The sequence below is a fragment of the Zingiber officinale genome, chromosome 11B (assembly GCF_018446385.1).
Source record: "Zingiber officinale cultivar Zhangliang chromosome 11B, Zo_v1.1, whole genome shotgun sequence".
Lineage (NCBI taxonomy): Eukaryota > Viridiplantae > Streptophyta > Magnoliopsida > Zingiberales > Zingiberaceae > Zingiber > Zingiber officinale.
Window position 1 is genome coordinate 8,707,906 of NC_056007.1, and position 21,254 is coordinate 8,729,159.

At 36.7% G+C, this 21,254-nt stretch overlaps 1 protein-coding gene across 3 annotated transcripts; it reads left to right on the forward strand.

The window, feature by feature from the left end:
- The first annotated feature begins 1,875 nt into the window (after positions 1 to 1,875).
- On the forward strand, positions 1,876 to 17,684 carry LOC122033708 (vacuolar protein sorting-associated protein 41 homolog). 3 transcript variants are annotated; one of them, XM_042592852.1, is made up of 20 exons: positions 1,876 to 2,350; positions 2,764 to 3,033; positions 3,127 to 3,306; positions 3,953 to 4,213; positions 7,612 to 7,744; positions 7,826 to 7,916; positions 8,781 to 8,883; positions 9,734 to 9,837; positions 9,907 to 10,000; positions 10,336 to 10,491; positions 10,570 to 10,632; positions 10,775 to 10,840; positions 15,052 to 15,252; positions 15,942 to 16,019; positions 16,086 to 16,205; positions 16,354 to 16,434; positions 16,520 to 16,605; positions 16,766 to 16,847; positions 16,943 to 17,395; positions 17,468 to 17,684. In XM_042592852.1, exons 1-19 carry the CDS (start codon positions 2,096 to 2,098, stop codon positions 17,345 to 17,347), a joined length of 2,829 nt encoding a protein of 942 aa, XP_042448786.1. In that variant the 5' UTR covers positions 1,876 to 2,095; the 3' UTR covers positions 17,348 to 17,395; positions 17,468 to 17,684. The 3 variants fall into 3 exon arrangements, with proteins under 3 accessions (XP_042448786.1, XP_042448787.1, XP_042448785.1); XM_042592853.1 differs by having other exon boundaries at positions 16,943 to 17,358; XM_042592851.1 differs by having other exon boundaries at positions 16,943 to 17,494.
- Positions 17,685 to 21,254: the final 3,570 nt, after the last annotated feature.

Consider the following 21,254-nt stretch of genomic DNA (forward strand, 5'->3'; position numbering starts at 1 on the left):
AGTTCTCAGATTGATTGTTGATCTGAAGCTCCTGCCTGGGGCTTCTTTTATATGTTGCTCCGGGTGCCTGGATCCCTTCCGGGCGCCCGGATCCCTTCAGGGCGCCCGGACCTCCGGGCGCCCGGACCACCTTGTTCCAGAAAACTCCCTTTTCCTGCAAAACAAAGTTAGTCCGAGGCAATATATACCCTGCAACATAGATTATTAGCACATTTATAATAGTATGAATTAGCACAAGTTAGTATGACTTAGATTCCGTCTTTCCGAGACCGGAATCTAGTCACGATCTCGACTTAGATATCTGAAATGGATCTAAGCCGGATCGACGCCTAATGTTCCCTTCCCGGGAACGCGTCATCGCAGTCACTCCCTCCAGTGACTTACCTACCAGACGTCCGGTCAGCCCGTCGACCCGTCTGGACTTCTCGCCAAGCGTCCGGTCAGCCCGTCGACCCGCTTGGACTTCTCGCCTAGCGTCCGGTCAGCCCGTCGACCCGCTTGGACTTCTCGCCAGCTATCCGGTCAGCCCGTCGACCTAGCTGGACTTCGTGCCAGACATCCGGTCAGCCTGTCGACCTGTCTGGACTTCTCCTGCACACTCGATCAAAGTGTCAGACAACAACAAAACTAACTTAACCTATTTATCATTCATCAAAACCTAGGTTAGACCGTTAGTGCTACCCGCACCAACAACTTCTTCATCAATCATCAATCATCAATCATCATCACTTATCATCACTTATCAATTATCAATTGAAGTAAACAAAACATAAATTTTCTATAATAGTCCCTTGTAAAATTTGGGATAAAATTACTATTAAGTTAGAGTGCCTAAACTTATAATGACTTTAGACAAAACTATTATTATAACTTGTTTTTACACTAAATTATTTCTATCATATAATCGTATTTTTTTTTTAAAAAAAAAGAGCCTCTAATGGTTTTTTTTTTTGAGACCGAGTGTTATTTAACATACTATTTTAAGTTAAAGTGGTTGAGTATTCAAATCGATAAAATTTTAAATTATCAAATTATATTTCACTTTTTCCTTTTATATTCACTATGTTTATCCCAATAAATTGTTATAATATAATAATCGACAAAAAAAAAAATAATGCTCTTAATATGATATATAAAACTTATTGTGGAACTAAAAAAACTCGAAATAACATATAACTAGGTTTCATGTATCATCTTAATCATATTTACACATTTAAATATTATTTTCATATGTCATATTAAGAACATTATTATTTTAATACAAATGTATCATTATTATAATTTAACAATCAATTAAAAAAATCTAATTCATATTAAAAAAAATAATAATTCTTGAAAATGATAATTAAGGGTATGAATATAATTAAAAGAATTAGACTAGCACATATAACATAGATTTATATCATTTTAAATTTTTTAGATATGTTCATCTAATTTTCTTGATTTATTCATTTTCTCAAACATTAATTTTTTATATCATATCAAAAGTAATAATTTTTTAAATATGAATTTAATTTTTTAATTGATTGTTAAAGTGTATTAATCAATTCAATATTATTCATGATTAGGATAGGTGCGAGTGAATGTAGAGGGCCAGAAGTAGAATTGGACATGTAATTTAGTAATTTTAAAATTTAGCTATGTGATTTAGATGTTTGATAACTTCGACTACGAAAGTAGTTAAGTAATTTACTGAAACTAAAAACTTAATATAAAAACGAGGACGATCCTTCGTTAATTAATGAAATCCTTCTGCGCATCGTCGCCACGCGCAAGTGAATGATTCGTCAGGACGGTGTAGCCTGTATGGGCCATGGCATGGGCCAGTCGGCCACGGTCCCAAAAGTAGAAATGGAAACTCTGTTTGTTGCTTTATGTTTGTTGGTCTGCCCGTTGTTCGTTGCGTTTGGCCTCTACCTTTTGTTGAGCTCGAACGTTCTCCTCTCCTCCCTTCTCGATCGAGTTGACCTGACCACCGCAAATCGCCTGACCACACGCGAATCGCCTGACCACACGCGAATCGTCGACGGCGCCAGGTGGAGAGGAGAAGAGAAGAGAAGAGAAGATTGCGATCGGATCTCTCTCAACGGCAACCATGGTGTCGAACCAGACCTCTGAGAACGGCGTCGATGGGGACGACGAGAGGGAGGAGGACGACGCCGAAGAGGAAGAAGAAGAGGTTGAGGAAGAGGAAGAGGAAGAGCCCAGGCTGAAGTACCAGCGGTTGGGAGGCAGCGTGCCGTCCCTCCTCTCCAACGACGCCGCTGCCTCCATCGCAGTTGCAGAGCGTATGATCGCCCTCGGCACTCATGATGGCACCGTTCACATCTTGGATTTCCAGGGAAATCAGGTCGGATACAGCTCAATTCTCTTTCTTGGGCGGCTTTTAGTTTACCTTTCTCTCTTGATTCCTTAGTTAATTAAATTAGAAGGACACATTTCTTCTTCTTCTTCTTCATCTTTTTTTAATAGAAGTTGAAACTTTGGCCATTGATCCACGGTACTAATTTGCAACTCTCCCTCTGGATTTTTTTTGGGGACTATTTTCTGTCTGTTATACTAAATAAAATATGGTTGAAGAATTAAGTTTTGAAATAGTTTCTAATTAAACTATGCATAAGTAATTTGTCAGCCTACGTTAAATCGATGTGTTTGTTTCTTATTGTTTTAATTTCTAATGTCTTTGCTAGAACTTATTTGAAATGTGTGTTCTCCTTGCTGCTTGAACATAACGCCGTTGCAACTAAGTTGTTTTCTTTACAGGTCAAAGAATGCACTGCTCACACAGCCACCGTCAATGACATTAGCTTTGATTCAGAAGGTGAATATGTTGGTAGCTGTTCAGATGATGGAACTGTAGTAATAAATGGCCTATTTACTGATGAGAAATTAAAATTTGAGTACCATCGCCCCATGAAGACGATAGCTCTAGACCCTGATTTTTCACGCAAACCCTCGCGGAGATTTGTTACAGGCGGTTTGGCTGGTCAACTTTTCCTGAATATGAAGAATTGGTTTGGATACAGTAAAAAGGTGTATCTGGTGTTCCAACATCTCTTATACTGTTATCACACCATTAAAAAAGCTATAATATTAAGGATTTGGTTTTTATATTTTCCCATCTAGATTCTTCACGATGGTGAAGGTCCAATACATGCTGTCCAATGGAGAACAAACCTAATTGCTTGGGCAAATGATGCAGGGGTGAAAATTTATGATATGGCAAATAATCAACGCATCACTTTTATTGAGAGGCCGAGAGGAAGTCCTCGCCCTGAGCTTTTACTTCCTCACTTGGTCTGGCAGGTTTGTTGAGAATGATCCATCAATTCATTCTTATCCAGTCTTTTTTCAAAGGAAGTGTCAAATAGAGAAGTACTTAAGTTAGCTTGAGAATTGTGCATATTGGATAGAATGGTTTGCTGCAAGCTATGTTGCAAACAATACATTAGGCATTTGTCTAATAGTAGATCGATGCTTGCATCTTGGTAAATGGATCAACTAAGTCATTTTATTGTATTATGGTAGCAATACTTGAGGTCCAGAAAGGTTAAAGCTACTCTATCTGCCTTGTATGCACTTTCCACCTGACGTGGTGGACGCTACTCTATCTGCCTTGTTATTCATTTTCATTTCAGATGTGAAGTTGTTTTTGCTTCCTAAATTTTTAGTTATGCATGTGACTTTTCTTGTGTGACTCTCAGAAGGATCGGACTTTTTTATTCAGTAAGTCATCTAGGAAAGGGGCTCTAATGAAGTTGCAAAAGGTTTTCTTGATGGCGACGCCGAGTCATTATTGCATTAAGTAGTTTATATAATTTTCCTTTTAATAATTTTAAAAAAATTAGAAATTGTTATAGGATTTAACTTCCCTGAAATTATAGATGGTTAATAGTAGCTAGTCTTAAATCTGTAAGTGTCTACATTCTAAGCACGTCTTTTACATGTCTAGGCTGACACCCTCTTGGTTATTGGCTGGGGAACATCTGTTAAAATTGCAGCAATTAAGACTAACCAATCAAGTGGAGCAAATGGGTTGCAAAGAAGTTTATCAATAACTAGTACAAAGTATGTGGATATTGTAGCATCTTTTCAGACTAGCTACTATATATCTGGCATCGCTCCCTTTGGTGATAATCTGGTTGTACTTGCTTACATTCTGGAAGAGGAAAATGGAGAAAAAGATTTCAGCAGTGGTCCACCTGCCAGGCAGGTAAAATATTTTACTACCAGTTTCATCAGGAGCATACTTGATATTTCAGTGTCTTCCTTTGATATTATTTCATATATATATTAATTCTTTGGTAATTTTTTACTATCTGGTGTTCCTTTGTGCAGCAAAATTAATAGTCTTAGTTTTGCTATTTTTGTGCACCTTGGTAGTCTAGTTGAAAGTTGGACCTGTAATAAAGTTCCATTTAAGAAACCAATTTGTAAATATGTCCTCAATTTGTTTTTATTATAAGGAAGTTTTTTCTTAATTTATAACTGGAACACAAAACTGAGGTGACACCTAAAAGTTACACTGTGCTACAAGGTGCCGAGAGTACTGTGAGGTTTCACAAATGTACCATGTAATTATGGCTGGAGAAGTCTCATAACTCATAAAGGAATCAACTAGATAATCTCAGAGGAGGATTTAGGTGAGCATGCAAAGGATTTTAGCTGTGATTTGCCATCAATATGGAAGCCATCATCACCGTTTTGGATGTCTATGTTTGCATTATGAGTTGCAAGTTTCTTGTTATGGGTTTCAGTGTTGGAACTCAAGACTTTATGGGTTGTGCGCATAATCCTAAGGTATTGCTATAATGAAATATAGTCATATGTGTTATAAGTAAATAAATTATAAGCCATTATTAACTATTGGTATATATATTATACATATTATATTAGTGAATAAGTTTAATTAATTACTATTTAAATTGTAAGTAAATAATTATAATTTATATTATGGTTTGAAATCTAGTACTGTGTTGAGCGTTACAGTTGAAACTTATCGTTCCGATTATTTAGTGAAATTCATTTGTATGTCAGTAAGGTTGAAACTTATCATTCTAATCAATTACCGAAACTCAATAGTACTCTATATACAATGCTTCTGTCTCGATTATATAGATATGTAACATGTCATGCAACATTCAACACCCTTTGGTACCTCAAGATTAATTGAAATAATGTTGTTATTTTTTTTGACCTTATGTAAAATATCAAATTTCTTATTAGACATAATAATCTCATTAAATATAAAATGATTTATCAAATAAAATTAAATTATTATATGATCAATTATATTAACTATAATCAACTTGTATTTAATTACTATTAATAATTTAATTATTACGTTATTTGTTTATTTGATTTTTTTTTTAAAATTTATAATACCCTATTATTAAGGAAACTCATTAATCATGATAGGGATGGCAATGGGGCGGGGCGGGGGCGGGTTTGCCATTCCCATCCCCGCCCCATTCTTATTTTTTCGGGTTCGGGGATTCCCCGAACCCGAACCCACGTGTTCGGGGATTCCCTATCCCCGCCCCATTTCCAAATTGACCCAAACAAACCACAGACACCAGAAATAGTAGAATATTAACCCAAACAAATCACAGACACAGAAACACCAAAATGGTAGCCATTGTATCATCAATTGCAATCCATGGAGGTGAAAGTTTAACTGCCATGTATTAATACCAATATTATCATCAATATTAATATTAATATTAATATTAATATTAATATTAATATTAATACATGTAATCTGACCTGGCATGAGCTATTCTAGTGTCTGTGGTTTGTTTGGGTCAATTGATAATATTAATATTAATATCAATATTAATAATATTATTATTAATAATATTTTTAAAAATTTTAATATTAATATTAATACTATTATTATTACTTTTTTAAAAAAATCATATTATTATTTATTAATAATAATAATAATAATATTCGGGGCGGGTTCGGGGATGGGGATAGTATTCTCATACCCGTCCCAAACCCGCCCCATCCCCGAAAAATCGGGGATCCCCATCCCCATTTCGGGTTTTCCCCGCGGGGCCCCAAACCCGCGGGGAAAATTGCCATCCCTAAATCATGATTTCAAATCTTCTTATCCTTAATAATATTTATTTAGTTTTATTAATTGTTTAAGCAGTGTTCTAAATGGTGATCGAAGTGGCTGCCTAGGCGTGGCCTAGGCTAGAGGCCGACCTCATTGCCTCATGTTGAGGCGGTGCTTTAGGTGGTAACTCACCTCTTTCGCCACCGCCGGGCATGGAACCACTGCCACAACGTCGTATGAGTTTGACGACGAGTTCGGAAGTGTTGCGCGAGCCTAGACGCGTCGTGTGGATTTAATTAAATAACTTTAGGTTAATAATTTTAATCAACTTCTAGTTATGATTGAGATAATTTAAATATACTTAATTAAAACCTAATAAAATTATCCCATTAATTTAGTGTGTGTGTGTGTATATATATATATATTAAAAAAATCTTTTATTTTTAAATATTTAGATTAAAATTTTAATTTTTAATTTTCAATTAATATATTTTATTAAAAGTAAATTTTATAAAGAATAATGATTATTTATAATATTATGTATAAAAAATAATAAAAAAAATTCAGCTGCCTAAGCAGCCGAGGCGGTAGGCGATCACTGACTGCCCGAACACCGTCTACCGCCATTTACAACACTGTGTTTAAGTGATATATTAGTAAGAGTGTATAAGAATAATGTAATAACAGTACTAGTATATGTGATACATATCAATCATACTAATATACAAAAAATATATACATGTCATACATACTTATCAATCTAATAATAACATCAAATTGTTTAAAAAATGTTTGCTATCATTATTTTTAAATATATTTTTCTCTATTTTAGAAATTTGTCATGTCAATTCTGATCTTACTGATCTCAATACCTATGTTTTTGGAACATCCAATACTGAAACCGATACCAATATTGCCAAGCATGTAAGAACCACATTTCACATTGAATGTATCCGAAGATAATATAAGGGCAGCCTGATGCATGAAGCTCCAACCAATGTGAGGTCTTGGGAAGGGTCTATTATATGCAGCCTTATCCTGCATTGTAAGAGGCTATTTTCACAACTCGACCCTTGATCTCCACGTCACATGATAGCAACTATTTGAAGATAATCCAAATTTAAAATTCCAATATTCATGAATTGTTATAGTTGTTAAATTTTAGATTGTAATATAAACAATTGTAGTTATCCCGGAAATATAACATGCCATTCAAAAATCATATAATACTTAACAGTAGATTACCAGAGAGGATCTATATTCCATTTCTACTGAGATCTATTTCTCCAAGATGTATGATTCAAGAAGTAGATGTCCAGGTTGAGGACTTACTAGTGTATCTTTTCCTGAAATATAAAACCAGAAATTGCATGTTATTGTTTTCTGGTCCATTTCATTTTGTTCTTTAAGAAAATTTTCTTAATTTCTTATTTTTTCTCTGCAGTGTTTAATGTATCTAGTAGACTATAAAGGGTTGTTATTATGTGCAATACTAGATTTAATCATTTAATCCTCTCACAACCTATTCTTACCAACAATTTCTACAGGGAACTGCACAGAGACCAGAGGTACGAATTGTCTCATGGAAAAATGATGAGCTAACAACGGATGCTTTGCCTGTCCATGGTTATGAGCATTATAAAGCAAAGGATTATGCCCTTGCGCATGTTCCTTTCTCAGGTTTACAATTTCTTGTGAAGTTATACAAATGCCTATATGATTTGGACTTACCTTATCTTTTGCTTGTCCTTACAAATATAGGAAGTAGCTATTCTGGTGGTCAGTGGGCTGCTGGTGATGAGCCTTTATACTACATAGTTTCTCCCAAGGATGTTGTAATTGCAAGACCTAGGTTTGTGGTCCTTTTTCCTCCAATATAATCTTGTTCTCTAGAAAGTTGATTCTGAATTGTTCGAGAGCTAATGGTGAGGATTTTTGTACAATTAAACCCTGTGAGACTTGATCCTTGGTTCTTCACTAGTGGGCAAAGTTTTAAAGGTTTAGGAGTCTCTTAAAATGTTCAAATTTAGGCCTAATTGCTAGAATTGGTGACTTTCTGCTTCTATTTTGTACCTTTTTTCAATTTTGATACATTGGTTGAGCCTGTAGCTATGTTTGCTAAGCCAGTTAAGAAGTATTGCCTGGCAAAGCCACTCATATTGTTGAAAGCATAGCCTTGTAGCATATGGAATTGATTAATTGACTGTAGTTCTCGCATTCTTTTCACTTGAATCCTCGACATCCTTGTCCAGTCGAACCATGTCATGCTGATTGTCCCAGCATGTGATCTGTAGTGCCAACTTTTACATTGTACGCATTGCTTATTTCTGTTTTAGATGCATACGATGTTGGTGCATTCACGGTACCCAATTGTTTGTCTGTTACCAATCATCATTACCTTACTTGGTGGAAATTAATGAGGTAGTAACTTCAGACCTAACTCAGATTGTCCAAAGTAATTAGCTGTAGTAACTCCGTCAACTCTTATTAATCAATGAAAGTAGCTTCCCAATTGTGATGTGGTAACAAGTTAAAGTGGCAGAGTTTGAATAGTGGTTTAAAGTTTGGTGTTATGCTTTATGGGTTGGTGTTTGGTGTGTTTGCAAACCTTTTTATTATCAGCGGAGTCAGTGCCACAATATTCGATTTCATATTCTTCATATGTATACAGAAAATAGTAAGTAATCCTTACTTTGTATATGTTTATGCATGCTAGAGATGCCGAAGATCATATTTCTTGGCTTCTTCAACATGGTTGGCATGAGAAAGCATTAGCTGCAGTTGAAGCAAGGCAAGGACAAACGGAGCTTCTTGATGAGGTATTCTATGCTCTGATTTTTTTTCTTTAATTGAACACCTAAAAATTGGTACCTTGGAGGTTGATTCAAGCAAATTACCCTTCATGGATATTTGTGGACTGTTTTTTTATATATAATTAGAAGATTTTTTTATAATCTCCTTACAAAATTGTATTTTTTTGTCTTGATCATATCATACTAGTGAAGTACATTGGTCATTACAGTTTATCTTTGAGAACAAAAGAAAAATTAACTCAAAAGATGCTAGGGTTCTTTATATTTTTCAACGAGATGACATTTATTGTTTGGTAAAATCATGATATGATCACGTTTGGTAGCAGTAACTTCCAAGTTATCATATAGCTTCCATGCTAGACACTGCTAGTTGAGTTTGTGTGGTCTTCAAGTTATTGATGTGCTTTTCACAGAATGACAATTTCTTGTTGATGTGGAATCAGTTGTCAATTTACTGGTAAATTCATAGATCTTGCCCATCTATCTAGATTTCTGAATTTTTATTATAGAAATACTATTCTGGCAGTAACATGTATGAATGGAAGCAAGAAAAGTTAAAGGTTACATTGTTGATGCTTAATTGTGTTTCATAATAAGCATTGTGCAATTAGGATGTTAAACACTTGATGCAGTTCTCTCTAACTAGGCTTCCATGACAAGACTCTTTCTTTGTCCTTGACCTGAACACATCTATTATATTCCCTTATAGGTCATGTTTGTTATCCTAACTTTTAAGATCTCTGTCTCATGTTCTGGCTAAAGCTCTTTGTTCGATTCATATTTTTTATATCATTTCCTATTGAGGGAATTTGAATCTTATTCATTAAAAAGCTTGTGGATATAACTTGCAAGTCAGGTGGGTTCAAGATACCTTGACCATTTGATTGTTGAAAGGAAGTATGCAGAGGCCGCATCTTTATGTTCTAAGATACTTCGAGGTTCTGCTTCAGCATGGGAAAGGTACTAAACCTCCATTTGTGCTTGCATAACTATTTTCCAATTTAGTAACACTATTGTTTTACCAAGCAGATGGGTTTTCCACTTTGCTCATCTTCGTCAGCTTCCTGTCCTAGTTCCTTACATACCAATTGAAAATCCACAACTGAATGATACTGCTTATGAGGTACGCATGTCCAATCTAGTAGCATGGTCATTTATTTTTGCCAAAAATAGAACCTGAAATGTACCATGGAGCTCTTGCTAAATGTTCGACAATTAACTCTTTTTGTTATGGGACTTTGGCTAACTTATTTCTCTTATCTTGCTGAAGATAGTAAGTAATATGTTGGCTGAGCTTTTTACATGTGCCAGCCTATGAAAGGGCTTGAAGCTTTACAGAATGAATCTTGTCACAAATACATTGACAAATCTTTGTGCTATTTTCAAATTCATTCAAGAGATCATACTGTAGTCTGTCAAATAATTACTTTTTTACAATAAAATTTCTGGCCCGTGAAGGTTGCGCTTGTTTCATTAGTTGCAAATCCATCTTTCCACAAACTTTTATTGACGACGGTCAAATCATGGCCAAGTACATTATATTCCTCAACGCCTGTTATATCTGCAATTGAACCACAAATTAATACCTCATCTGCGACTGACTTTCTAAAGGAGGTAAATTAACAACTTACTGTATTGTTCTTATTAATTATTATTATTTTTCAAATTCACATTCTATTTTCTTTGTGGCAGGCCTTAGCTGAATTGTATGTCATCAACACCCAATATGAAAAAGCCCTTGCATTATATGCAGATGTAAGTAGACCATTCTACAGAATTTGAATGTTTGTAACTAATTATTCATGTAATGTGCATTCCAACTGGACAGTTGCTCACATTGATCACTAAGCTCAATTTTGGGTTCTTTTTGATCCCTTTTCTCTGTTTATTATTACAGCTAATGAAGCCTGAGATTTTTTACTTTATTGAAAAACACAGTCTACATGACATTATACAGGACAAGGTATGCTAACTTACTCCTCGGTAAGAGAAACTAATCTCCTACACAATAATTATGTCCTCGCACTTGTATGTTCAAATACCAGTTCTTCTGGTAATCATCACTTAAGGTTTACAACTTTTATTCTTTGAGAGTGTTTTTGCAATTATGCAGATTTCTTAGATTAGACCACAACTTGATATCTGCATACATAGATTTGTACAATGTTCATTTATCAGTATTTTCCTCCTAGAATCACTGAGAAAATTAGTTGACAAGAGAAGATAATGAGCAAAATCAAGGTAATGGTTAAAAGTGACTGGTTGAGCTATGATGATCTAGATTAAATGGAGAGATATGCCATATTGTTAGAGTTAAAGAAAATGTAGAGAACATAAAATTATATACTTAAATATGAAAATTAAAAGGTTTTTGTTGATGATAAATGATGAAGAAATATGATCTAATGAGCACTAAATAGATAATTATTAGATAAATTCAGGAATTGTAGCTTTATTTGTTATATTAGATAATAAGATTAAGAAGCTTAAGAAATGAAGGTACATAAAAATATGCCTGAATGATATTACTGTTGAAAGAATTTGAAGGAATGTAGAAAGGCAAGCTATATTTGGTTAATTAAATTGTTCAGAATTACAATGTTTGAGGAATGAATAAAGAAGTGTTTTAAGTATAATTTTCTGAAAATATAGGTCAATGTGGTTCTAACTTCTAAAATGAACTGCTTTTAGAGTCTTTCCGATGAATGTCATTGTGCGAAAATGAATTATAAGCAATTTATAGCTTCCGCCACTGATGAGTACGGGACTTAATACATCCATCAAGATTAATAAGTTGATGCTCTTGATTTGGAGAGGATTATTGCACTAAGAGGGACGGAGTCGGGCTCCTCTTTCAATATCTGATTCTCGTTCATGAGTTAAGTTTAATAAATAGTGGAACTCTGAAAGACCCAAAGAGCTGCAGTGAATTGAGTTCTTTATCCCCACGAACAAGTCTTTTATAGTTTTGAATAGTCATTCACAACTGTTGTTGCAGGCCGACTGATAAGGGTAGAGTGAATGGCCTAAAGGCATTCACGACTTGTTGGGGCTTGACCGAGAATATTAGGGAGAGAGTATCCCATAGATAGGCTCGACCATAAATGAGAGACAATTGAAAAGATAGAAGTAGTTGAGTGGTGAATGACATTGCTTTTTAACTCTTTCCCGAACTCCACTACTCTCAAATAAAGATATAACCATAGAGCGAATTCCAAACATAACTCAAAGAAGGTCACGAACGACATTATTGTGCTCTATTCTCTCTTTTCTTTGGCACAAGATCTTCTATCTATTCGATTGACCTCACACTAGCACAATACATGCATGGATGTCTTTATTGAGTGGTCTCGTACTATAAAGTAATCACTGTGGGTGTGAGAGAGTGAGAGACAATGGTCATACCAAAAAAGAACAAACACATAAAGACATGAAAAAAGCAGCGCGATAGAGTGCTACAAACTTATTCAACTCTAGTTCATTGTGATTTTCCTCAACTCCAATCCAGTTCTACCCTCAACCTACTTATTCAACTAGAGCAAGGACGAGAGTCGGGCTCGTTCGAGCGCTACGCCGCAAGTCTATGGGGATAAGTTGAAAAGTGAACGTTCGGGGTTTCTGACTAAAAGAAAACTAGAAGCGCGTCAACGCCATTCACTCTTTCCAATTACTCTAACCCCGGAGTAGAATCTTCACCTACCCAGGGATAAAGAGCGAGAGTTGTTAATCGAGTACGCCTCAGGATAAATCACTATTAGTAGCAACGATACCTGACTTGCTTCTGATAATGAATATCCCTAGTCAGTAGCTATAGTAGTAGTCCTTTGATTGGAGCCTTCAGTCTGTAGGGAATTTATACTATAATCAAGAGATGTCCGTGAAATGAAAGCTGGTGACCTTTGACTTTACAATAAGGATTCGTATGGGACTATAGTCATTAAGACCTTCCGGTTCCACGAGAGGGGAAATGAAATATGAATATGCGCTGCAATAGACTTTATGGTTAAGAAAGAGGGAGCTACTACAAGAGATGCGTAGGATGGGCTCGTACTTGTTCCAAAGAACAGCAATTCACGAACTCTACTGGTACGACTGAAAGAAGATATGAGAGGGACGATCAAAACTACTAGTTTGGCTGATCAGAATGATAAGATCAAGAGTGATAACTAAGAGGAGTTATCCGGCATAAACTACTCCCTAACCTTGCTTTTGATTGTACGCCTCATTCGCTTCTTTCCGTTGCTGCTTGCGATTCCTCTCCCTCGTTAGTTGCAGCAATCTTTTGCTGTCCTTTAGCTCCCTTATCCGGAAAATTACAAACTGACCTCTCTGGTCAAGATTCTGGTTTTTGTTCACATTAAGATATGCTCCATAAGTGAAGCAGACAAAGCAGGCAAAATGCACATTCTTTGCAGTGGTTGTGAGCTTGATTGTCGAGCACCTTCATAAAAGGAGTTCGAGGCACTCTTTGATGCATCTATACCTGGTCGGCAGCAAAATTACAAAATATAAAAGTGGTTGGATTCAACAAGGGTAGAAGGTTCGCAGGTAGCAGTTGGAAAGTAGTCTGAGTTAGGGAGCCTTAAGAGAAGGAATGAGAGCTAAGGGGGCAGGCGTTGCTTAAGATATTGCACTCCTGGTACTTCAGGTGAAAGTCGAGTGGCCACGACTGAAGGAGAGATTCGAGCGTCTCGACATCGCATTCTGTGCTCTAATTGTGCTCTTATCGCACATTCTCCCTTCAGAATGAGTGAAAGAGATGCTGCTTGCCCATTCAAGTCATGTACAACTAAGAACCAAGAAGAGCCCTCCGCTCCAATTATGAGAGTGAGGAGAAAGAGAACTGTGCGAGACTCATTACTCACTTGATTAGTTCATCGGGACAGCTTGCTCTTGAATGGTGCTTGTGCTCTTTTGGCAGTAGAGAGAATTAGGCAACTTGAGTATGCGTAAGGCATGTCTCTGCGTAAAGGCGACACTGCTGCTTATACGGACTATGCCCGCTACGGGCCGTAAATGATGCCATACCAGAAAGATTGGAAAAAAAAAGAGTAATTGAGAGGAGAATAAGAGATGAAATAAATTTTTTAGAAGTTTAGTTGGTTTCATGCTTGTAAGATGAGCTACAGATGATATTTATTTAATAAGATAATTAATGGAGAAAACATAAAGAAAAGAGGAAATATTTGCTTGTGATTTTTATTGATTTAGGAAAAAGGAATGTAGCACCTGTATTGATGTAATAAAACATATATGATAATTTAATTTCTAATGCTAGAGATAGGAAGTGTAAAGAATGATTATCCTATATTCTTAAGTTTACATGAATAGTTAAGTGAGATGAAAAATTATCTTAGGGCATTATCTCAATTTTGTGAGCTGAAATTATCAGCCATATTCAAGTTGTCCCCTTAGTGTATGTTATTTACCTATGAACTATGATATTGTGCTAAATGATAAGGGTAACTAGTATGATTGTTAAGTGAAATTCAAGAAACCAAATATATTATGTTAAGTATAAATAAAATTAAATATGCAAGCGTAAAGAATGTCATACTATATTATTAAGTTTACATCAACAGCTAGCTTTTAGGGCATTACCTCAATTACGTGAGCTGAAATTATCAGTCATATTCAAGTTTAGTTTCCTTCTTAGTATATGTTATTTACCTATAAATTATTATATTGTGCTAATTGATAAGGGTAACTAGTATAACTGTTAACTGAAATTTAAGAAACCAAATATATTATATTAAGTATAAATAAAAATAAATATATGCAAAACAGTTGCAGTAATAAGAAAAGAAATCAAGGAACAGTTGAGATGGATTAATATGAAATTATGTACCTATTCTAAATAATTTCAATCTATTAATCAATAAGTACATTGATAGATGTGGTTAAAATGAGAAACTCCTTGTGTGTTTTGCCTGTGCTATATGCTCCTTAGGTTAAAAGTAAAAAAATTATAATTTACTGTACAAGCCACTATTTTGAGGTCCAAAGTGTTGGGCAGTTGAAAAACATGTGAATGTCATGGTAGGTTATACTTATTCAATGTCTAGTTGTTCTATTAATAATAGTATTACTACTATTAATCATTATTATTATTATTATCTGGATGTTTACTTAGTGTATGCCTTTGGATGTCCTATTTTTTGTTGCATCATACAGGTTGCAGAACTTATGCTGCTAGACAGTAAAAAAGCCGTGAATCTCTTGATCCAACATAGGGATTTAATTCCTCCATCAGAAATTGTTGAACGACTTTTCGGAACAAGTAGAAAGTGTGATAAGAGACACCTAGTGCATGTATACCTGCATGCACTATTTGAAATTGATCCACAAACTGGGAAAGATTTTCATGACTTACAGGTGATTTCCTGTTTGAGATTCATTATAGTTGTAAACGAGTCAAACTGAGCCAAGTTTTATGTTATTCAAGATTGTGGTAAGGTAATTGAGTCGAGCCTAAAATAAACCAATATGTTGAAATGGTCGGTCAAGTTTGGCTTGGTTTTTTTTTTTATGAGTTTCGGCTTGGTTCTAGCTTGGCTTGAGCTTGGTTCGTTTAAATGTTATCAAATTTTCAATTTAAGTTTGTTTGATCGTTGAAACTTTGATATTTTTAAGCTTGTTTAGTTGGTTAGTGAGTTTGATTTTGAGAGCTTGTTTGTTTATTTACCATATTGATAAGAGCTTTATTGATGAACATAGTTCACAAAGAATTCATAATTTTTGTTCATGAACATTAACAAGTTTCAATTATTCAAACTTGTTTATTTAATAGACCTTGTGTATATTGAACGAACATAAATAAACTTTTATCAAGTCAAATACCAAGTTTGCTCACGAACGTTTTGTTCATTTTCATCCCTAGCATTCATGTAATTTTGTTTTTCTGATTCTTCTGTTGCCAAGGAACATTGTATCTTTTAAGTTGACTACATAACAAACTGAGCAAAAAGATAATGGCGCAGTCAATTAGTAAAGAAGCATCTTTTGTGCTTCTACTTTATTTGGTCACTGGACATCTGTAACGTTTATTTTTTTTTTGTTACTAGGTTGAGCTTTATGCAGAATATGAACCAAAGATGTTACTCCTATTTCTTCGCAGCAGTCAGCACTATAGACTAGAAAAGGTTTATCATTATTTCTTGACACTGTTTGTTGATTATTCTGGCCAATAAATGGTTGTCATTTCTCAGGCATATGAGATTTGTATGAAAAAAGAACTTGTCAGAGAACAAGTATTTATCCTTGGAAGGATGGGAAATGCAAAACAAGCTCTTGCTGTCATCATCAATAAGTTGGAGGATATGGAAGAGGTATCCACATCTAGTTCTTTAGAGCCAATCTTTCTCCTCTTCTTACCCTCATCTGCATTTACTTTTCAAATTCTCCTGCTTCCTATCCCTGCATCAGCATATTGTTGAATACTCAGAGTAGATAAGTTGACCATCCAATTACATGCAGGCTGTAGAATTTGTGACTGTGCAGCATGATGACGATCTATGGGAAGAATTAATCAAGCAGTGTCTCCGAAAGCCTGATATGGTGTGTTAAAGGAATAGTAATTTACTCAGGCATTCCTGTATATCAAGGTGACATCAATGGCCATTTCTTTAATCTTTATGAGCAGATAGGAATGCTATTGGAGCACACTGTTGGCAATCTTGATCCTTTGTATATTGTCAAAAAGGTTCCAGATGGGTTGGAGATTCCAAGGTGAGGAAAATGATACTTTAAATTATCAGCTGCCAGCTTTATTATCCACTTTTTTTTTCCCCTTTGTTTGATAATTTGTTCCTCCAATGCCTACTAGAAACTCTTTCTATTACACGATTTGTGCATAATGTCACTAATTTTTGCATCCCATTGCCTTTAGGTTGAGGGATCGTCTTGTCAAAATTGTAACGGATTATCGAACAGAAACTTCTTTAAGACATGGATGCAATGATATCCTCAAGGTTGAATTACTTCTAATGCCCTTCTCAGTCTTCCTCTATAATTCTTTTCTTCAGAGTCTTGCTTATGTGTTTTTCACTTGTGATACTTTTGTTAGACCGACTGCGTCAACCTTTTGATCAAGTACTATAAAGAAGCTCGGCGAGCAGTTTACTTAGGTATTGAAGAAGAAGCAGTGCGCAGGAAGAGGGAGGATGATGCAGCTAGCCCGAAAGCTGATAGGGCCGCCAATGGCGTAAAGCATATGGTAGTCAAGTCCAAAACTAGGGGAGGCGGGAGATGTTGCTTATGTTTTGATCCATTCTACATTCAAAACATATCTGTTGTAGTTTTCTTTTGTTGCCATGGCTACCACATCTCTTGCCTCACGGGTGCCTCGGGCGCCATGGTCGGGGCAAATAACAGATCCGATAGCGACGACAATGACAGTGAAAATGAAGATAACAAATCGAGTGGATCCCCCCGTATGCGATGTGTGTTGTGCACCACAGCTGGTCGTTGAGCCCTCTACAAGTGAGTGTTTTTTGAGCAGGTCTATTGCCTAGCTTAGGTGAGTATATGCATTATTTATGCCTAATAGTCTTTCTTCATGATTTGTTTATATTTCCTTTGGTTTTGCTAGATCGATATATGCCCAAGTTGTTTTGTATTTGCAAAACCTCCTTCCTTTGCTGCCCAAAGAATGGAGTCTCAGCAAGCTGCATTTGTTTATTTATTTATTTATCCATATCTGTAGTTGCATGGAGATAGAGGGTTAGTATATCTAGTTTTAAATTTTAAGTTATTCTAATATATTAAAAAATTAAAAATGTTAAGTTTCATTTGGTACATAATTAAAATATGTGGCAATACTATTTTCTATGTCCCGAGCAAAAGGAGAATACCATTTGTTTGGGGGGTTTCGTTACTTGTTAATTCCCTACTAATTTTACAAGGCTAAAAGCTTAGTTTACGGCGCCGGCGATCACCAGGCGCAGCCAGAGGCCCGATTCAACTAATATTTGCAAACTCCCTTGCCACCGGAAATGGCGGGATTAATGATCAGGAAGCAGTTCAAGGATTTGGGAGGTTTCGGCACCGGAATCGGTTTGAGCATGAACGAGAGCAAGTTGTAGAGGAACCTGTCCATGCTCGTAAGAGCCACTGCCGCCGATAAGTTGATGAGAGACTTTCTCGGGGCCGGAAGGAGGATGAGTAGCATGCATGGGAGTGCAGCCAAGAGGGATGCATCTGGGCATCGACATGGCTGCTTTCGACTCTGAACTCAACTCTACTCGATCTTTTGCCGGTGGCGGCAGTGGCTTGATTCAGTAGAAAATTCTTTACTCGATTAAGGATCATAAAAATTGTGGCTTGATTCAGTAGAAAATTCTTTACTCGATTAAGGATCATAAAAATTGTTGCATCTTCTGTTCCAATTATGATTAGGGCAATTTGTGGCCTAACAAATCATACGGTGGAATTTGATATTGGACAATCCGAAGAAGGTTTTGGAGAATTAGTCAAATTTAAATTATATTAAATTAAATTTTATTTATTTATCGAAATGACTCACGTTAGCAGTGGGGGTTGGTTTCTGTCAAGTGCTAAGTGCAGACTGTACAATGGCTGAGCGGGTAGAGCGGTCAAGCGCGCAGAGTGAGCCATGAGACAGAGCGACTAAGTGGGTAGATCGATCGAGTGGGTAGATCGTAGAGTGGCTGATCAGGTCGAGTGGCGTAGAGCAACCGAGTGAGCAGGGTAGCTGAGTTGCAGATTAGATCGAGTGTTCGAATGGGAAGATCGATCAATCGAGTAGTGCAATCAAGCAACAAATCAGGTCAAGTGGCCATGCTAGGCAGAGTTGCGGATCAGGTATAGCAGCCGATCGGGTATAGTAGCAGAGCGAGAAAAGGTAGGGCGACCTAAAGGCAGAGCAGCTCGATCAGGTGAAGCGACTGAGCGAGCGAAGCGGCCGAGCGAGCGAAGCGGATTGAGGCCTATGATAGACGTAATTTCCTTGAAATATATTCGTCCTACTTTCGGTTGTACTTTAAGATTTTCTCGGGTCGTTTGTTTTCCAAGATATAATGGTTAATCGTGATGCACATCAAGCACTGGTGGTCACGGCAAACTGAGAGGTACTCGACTGTTATCACGAGTACTTCGCCGAGCAAGAAATGCACGACAGAGGAGGAGGAGAACGTAGGTGGAGAGCTTTAGTTTTTCTGTGTGTGTACTACTCAAGACCATGGTCTCCCTTGACATAGGAGTACCATCCCTTACCTGTATTGAACGTTGTGTAATGATCATTCAATATCCAAGGATTAATGATAGTCGGTAGCCATCAATGGTCAACCATTACTATATGGGAGATTACGAAATCGCTATTAACTATGGTTAATGCTTCTATTACCTTCTTGAGCAGTAAATAAATAGAGTCTATGTGATAAAATATTGATTGTTCCACTTAGACAAATTTTGTCCCGATTGGTTCGATATTCGGTACGCGCAGGTCGTGCTCGCACACGAGTCAACTTGGTGCGTGCCATCCGGGCCCTGGATTTACACCCCTTGCGCACCCACACATGAGAGAGAGTCTCTCCTTATACATTTGTTCATATTATTAATGCATGTGAATCAATATAAACCAACCAATATGCCTTGAAACTCCTAATATGAGATTAAAGTCTCATTCACAATGGAGTTTCTTTGCTCTTCCACCTCTTCTCTATTCACATATATCCAACAATCCTCCACACGAATAGAAATATGGTATGTGATAACATTCAATAATTGAGTCCAGTATAAGACAGATAGATTTACCTTTTGAACATTCCCTTGTGAAGATCTATTTGTTTACTGGCTGACAGTAGACGCGATGTCCTTGAACTGTTTTGTCGTCTGTGTAAGCATTAACATATCTCACCCCAAGACTCTCCCTGATATAACTCAGTTCTTATGAGTATGTTCGTTCTTGGCCATGAACACGTCTGGTTCTGTGAGAAGTTCTAAGAATTGTGCCTCCAATTTTCTTCGAAGCAGCCTCACTTCTTTCTCACATAGGTGATCTCTTATGAGTATTCCACATTACTCTTCTTGGATGATTAAAAGCCATGTGCTCAACCTCCATCCTTCACTAATCCATTGGGTTATTCCTCCATAGTGAGCAATTTTGTCGGTACAATTAGGTTGCCCCTTTGAACCTAGTTCTTGGGATCTTCAGTCTGCATAGGTTGAGTTTTCTTTGCACTAATATTTTCCATCAAAATCAATCCCATCCCCCACGTCGAGATTACAACTAAGTCTCTGTTTAACCCTTTAGTTATCAGATCTGCTAGATTATTCTTTGACTTCACATAGCTAATAATGATAATTCCCGTTAAGAGTAGTTTCTAATGATATTATGTCTACAACGTATATATTGGTGCAGGGAGCACCAGACGATCGAACTTGTGTTTTGATAATGACAAAGGGTTCAAAGTTAAATTGTCTTATGATATAACAAGTTGAACTAAGTATGCAGGAAATTACTAAGTGATCTTAAGTAAAGGAAAGTCCTAGCTGCGATTAGGTAACGAAGTCCTGGTCCGGGGACTGGGCGAAGTCTTGTCAGGTCGAGGACTATGGGTGAAGACTCTAGGTGAAAATCCTGGGGGTCGCGGACACCATGTGGAAGACTGGACGAGTCGTGGATCAGACATTCAGCAGGAAGTCCTGAAGTCTCGGATGCTGAGCAAAAGTCCAGACTATTTGGAGGACCGTTCTGGCAAAAGGTAATTTCTCCTGAGAGGAGTAAGTGAGGATGCGTTTTCCGAAAAGGGAACGGTAGGGGTCGGTCCGACCTAGAGTTTTAGTGAAACTTAAAGTCAGGATCGGACAGTCCGAGGGTTGTCAAGTCTTATCGTTCTTTATATATTATTTGCTTGGATTAACTTTTTTTTTTTTGTAGGAAAGAGAAGTGCGAAAAAGAGGAGTCTAGGCGCTTAGAAGGGATTTGGGCGCCCGGAGCTGGTCCAAGCACCCGGAACTAGTCCAGGCGCCCGGAGCAGGTCCAGGCGCTCGGACCAGAAAAGTTATCCTGAACCTGAGTTGGAGCGCGACGATTGGACGAACCTACGCCAACGGTCTAGGTGCCTGGAATAGGCTATAAAAAGAGACTTTGACCAGTAGCTCAAGAACATCATTCAAAGAAGTTTTTCTCTTATGCGCTGCTCAGAAAAAGCTTCCACGATGTCCAAAAGTTACTTCGACGACGACTATACTAAATATTTCATTCTCTAAAGTCGTTGATATTTTTATTGTTCAAATTACTTGTAATCATTCGAAACTGTATTTGTATTTTGTTTTGATTGATTAGTGATTGCCCAATTAAAGCACTCTCATATGCGAACCTTGGAGTAGGAGTCATCATAGGCTCTGAACCAAGT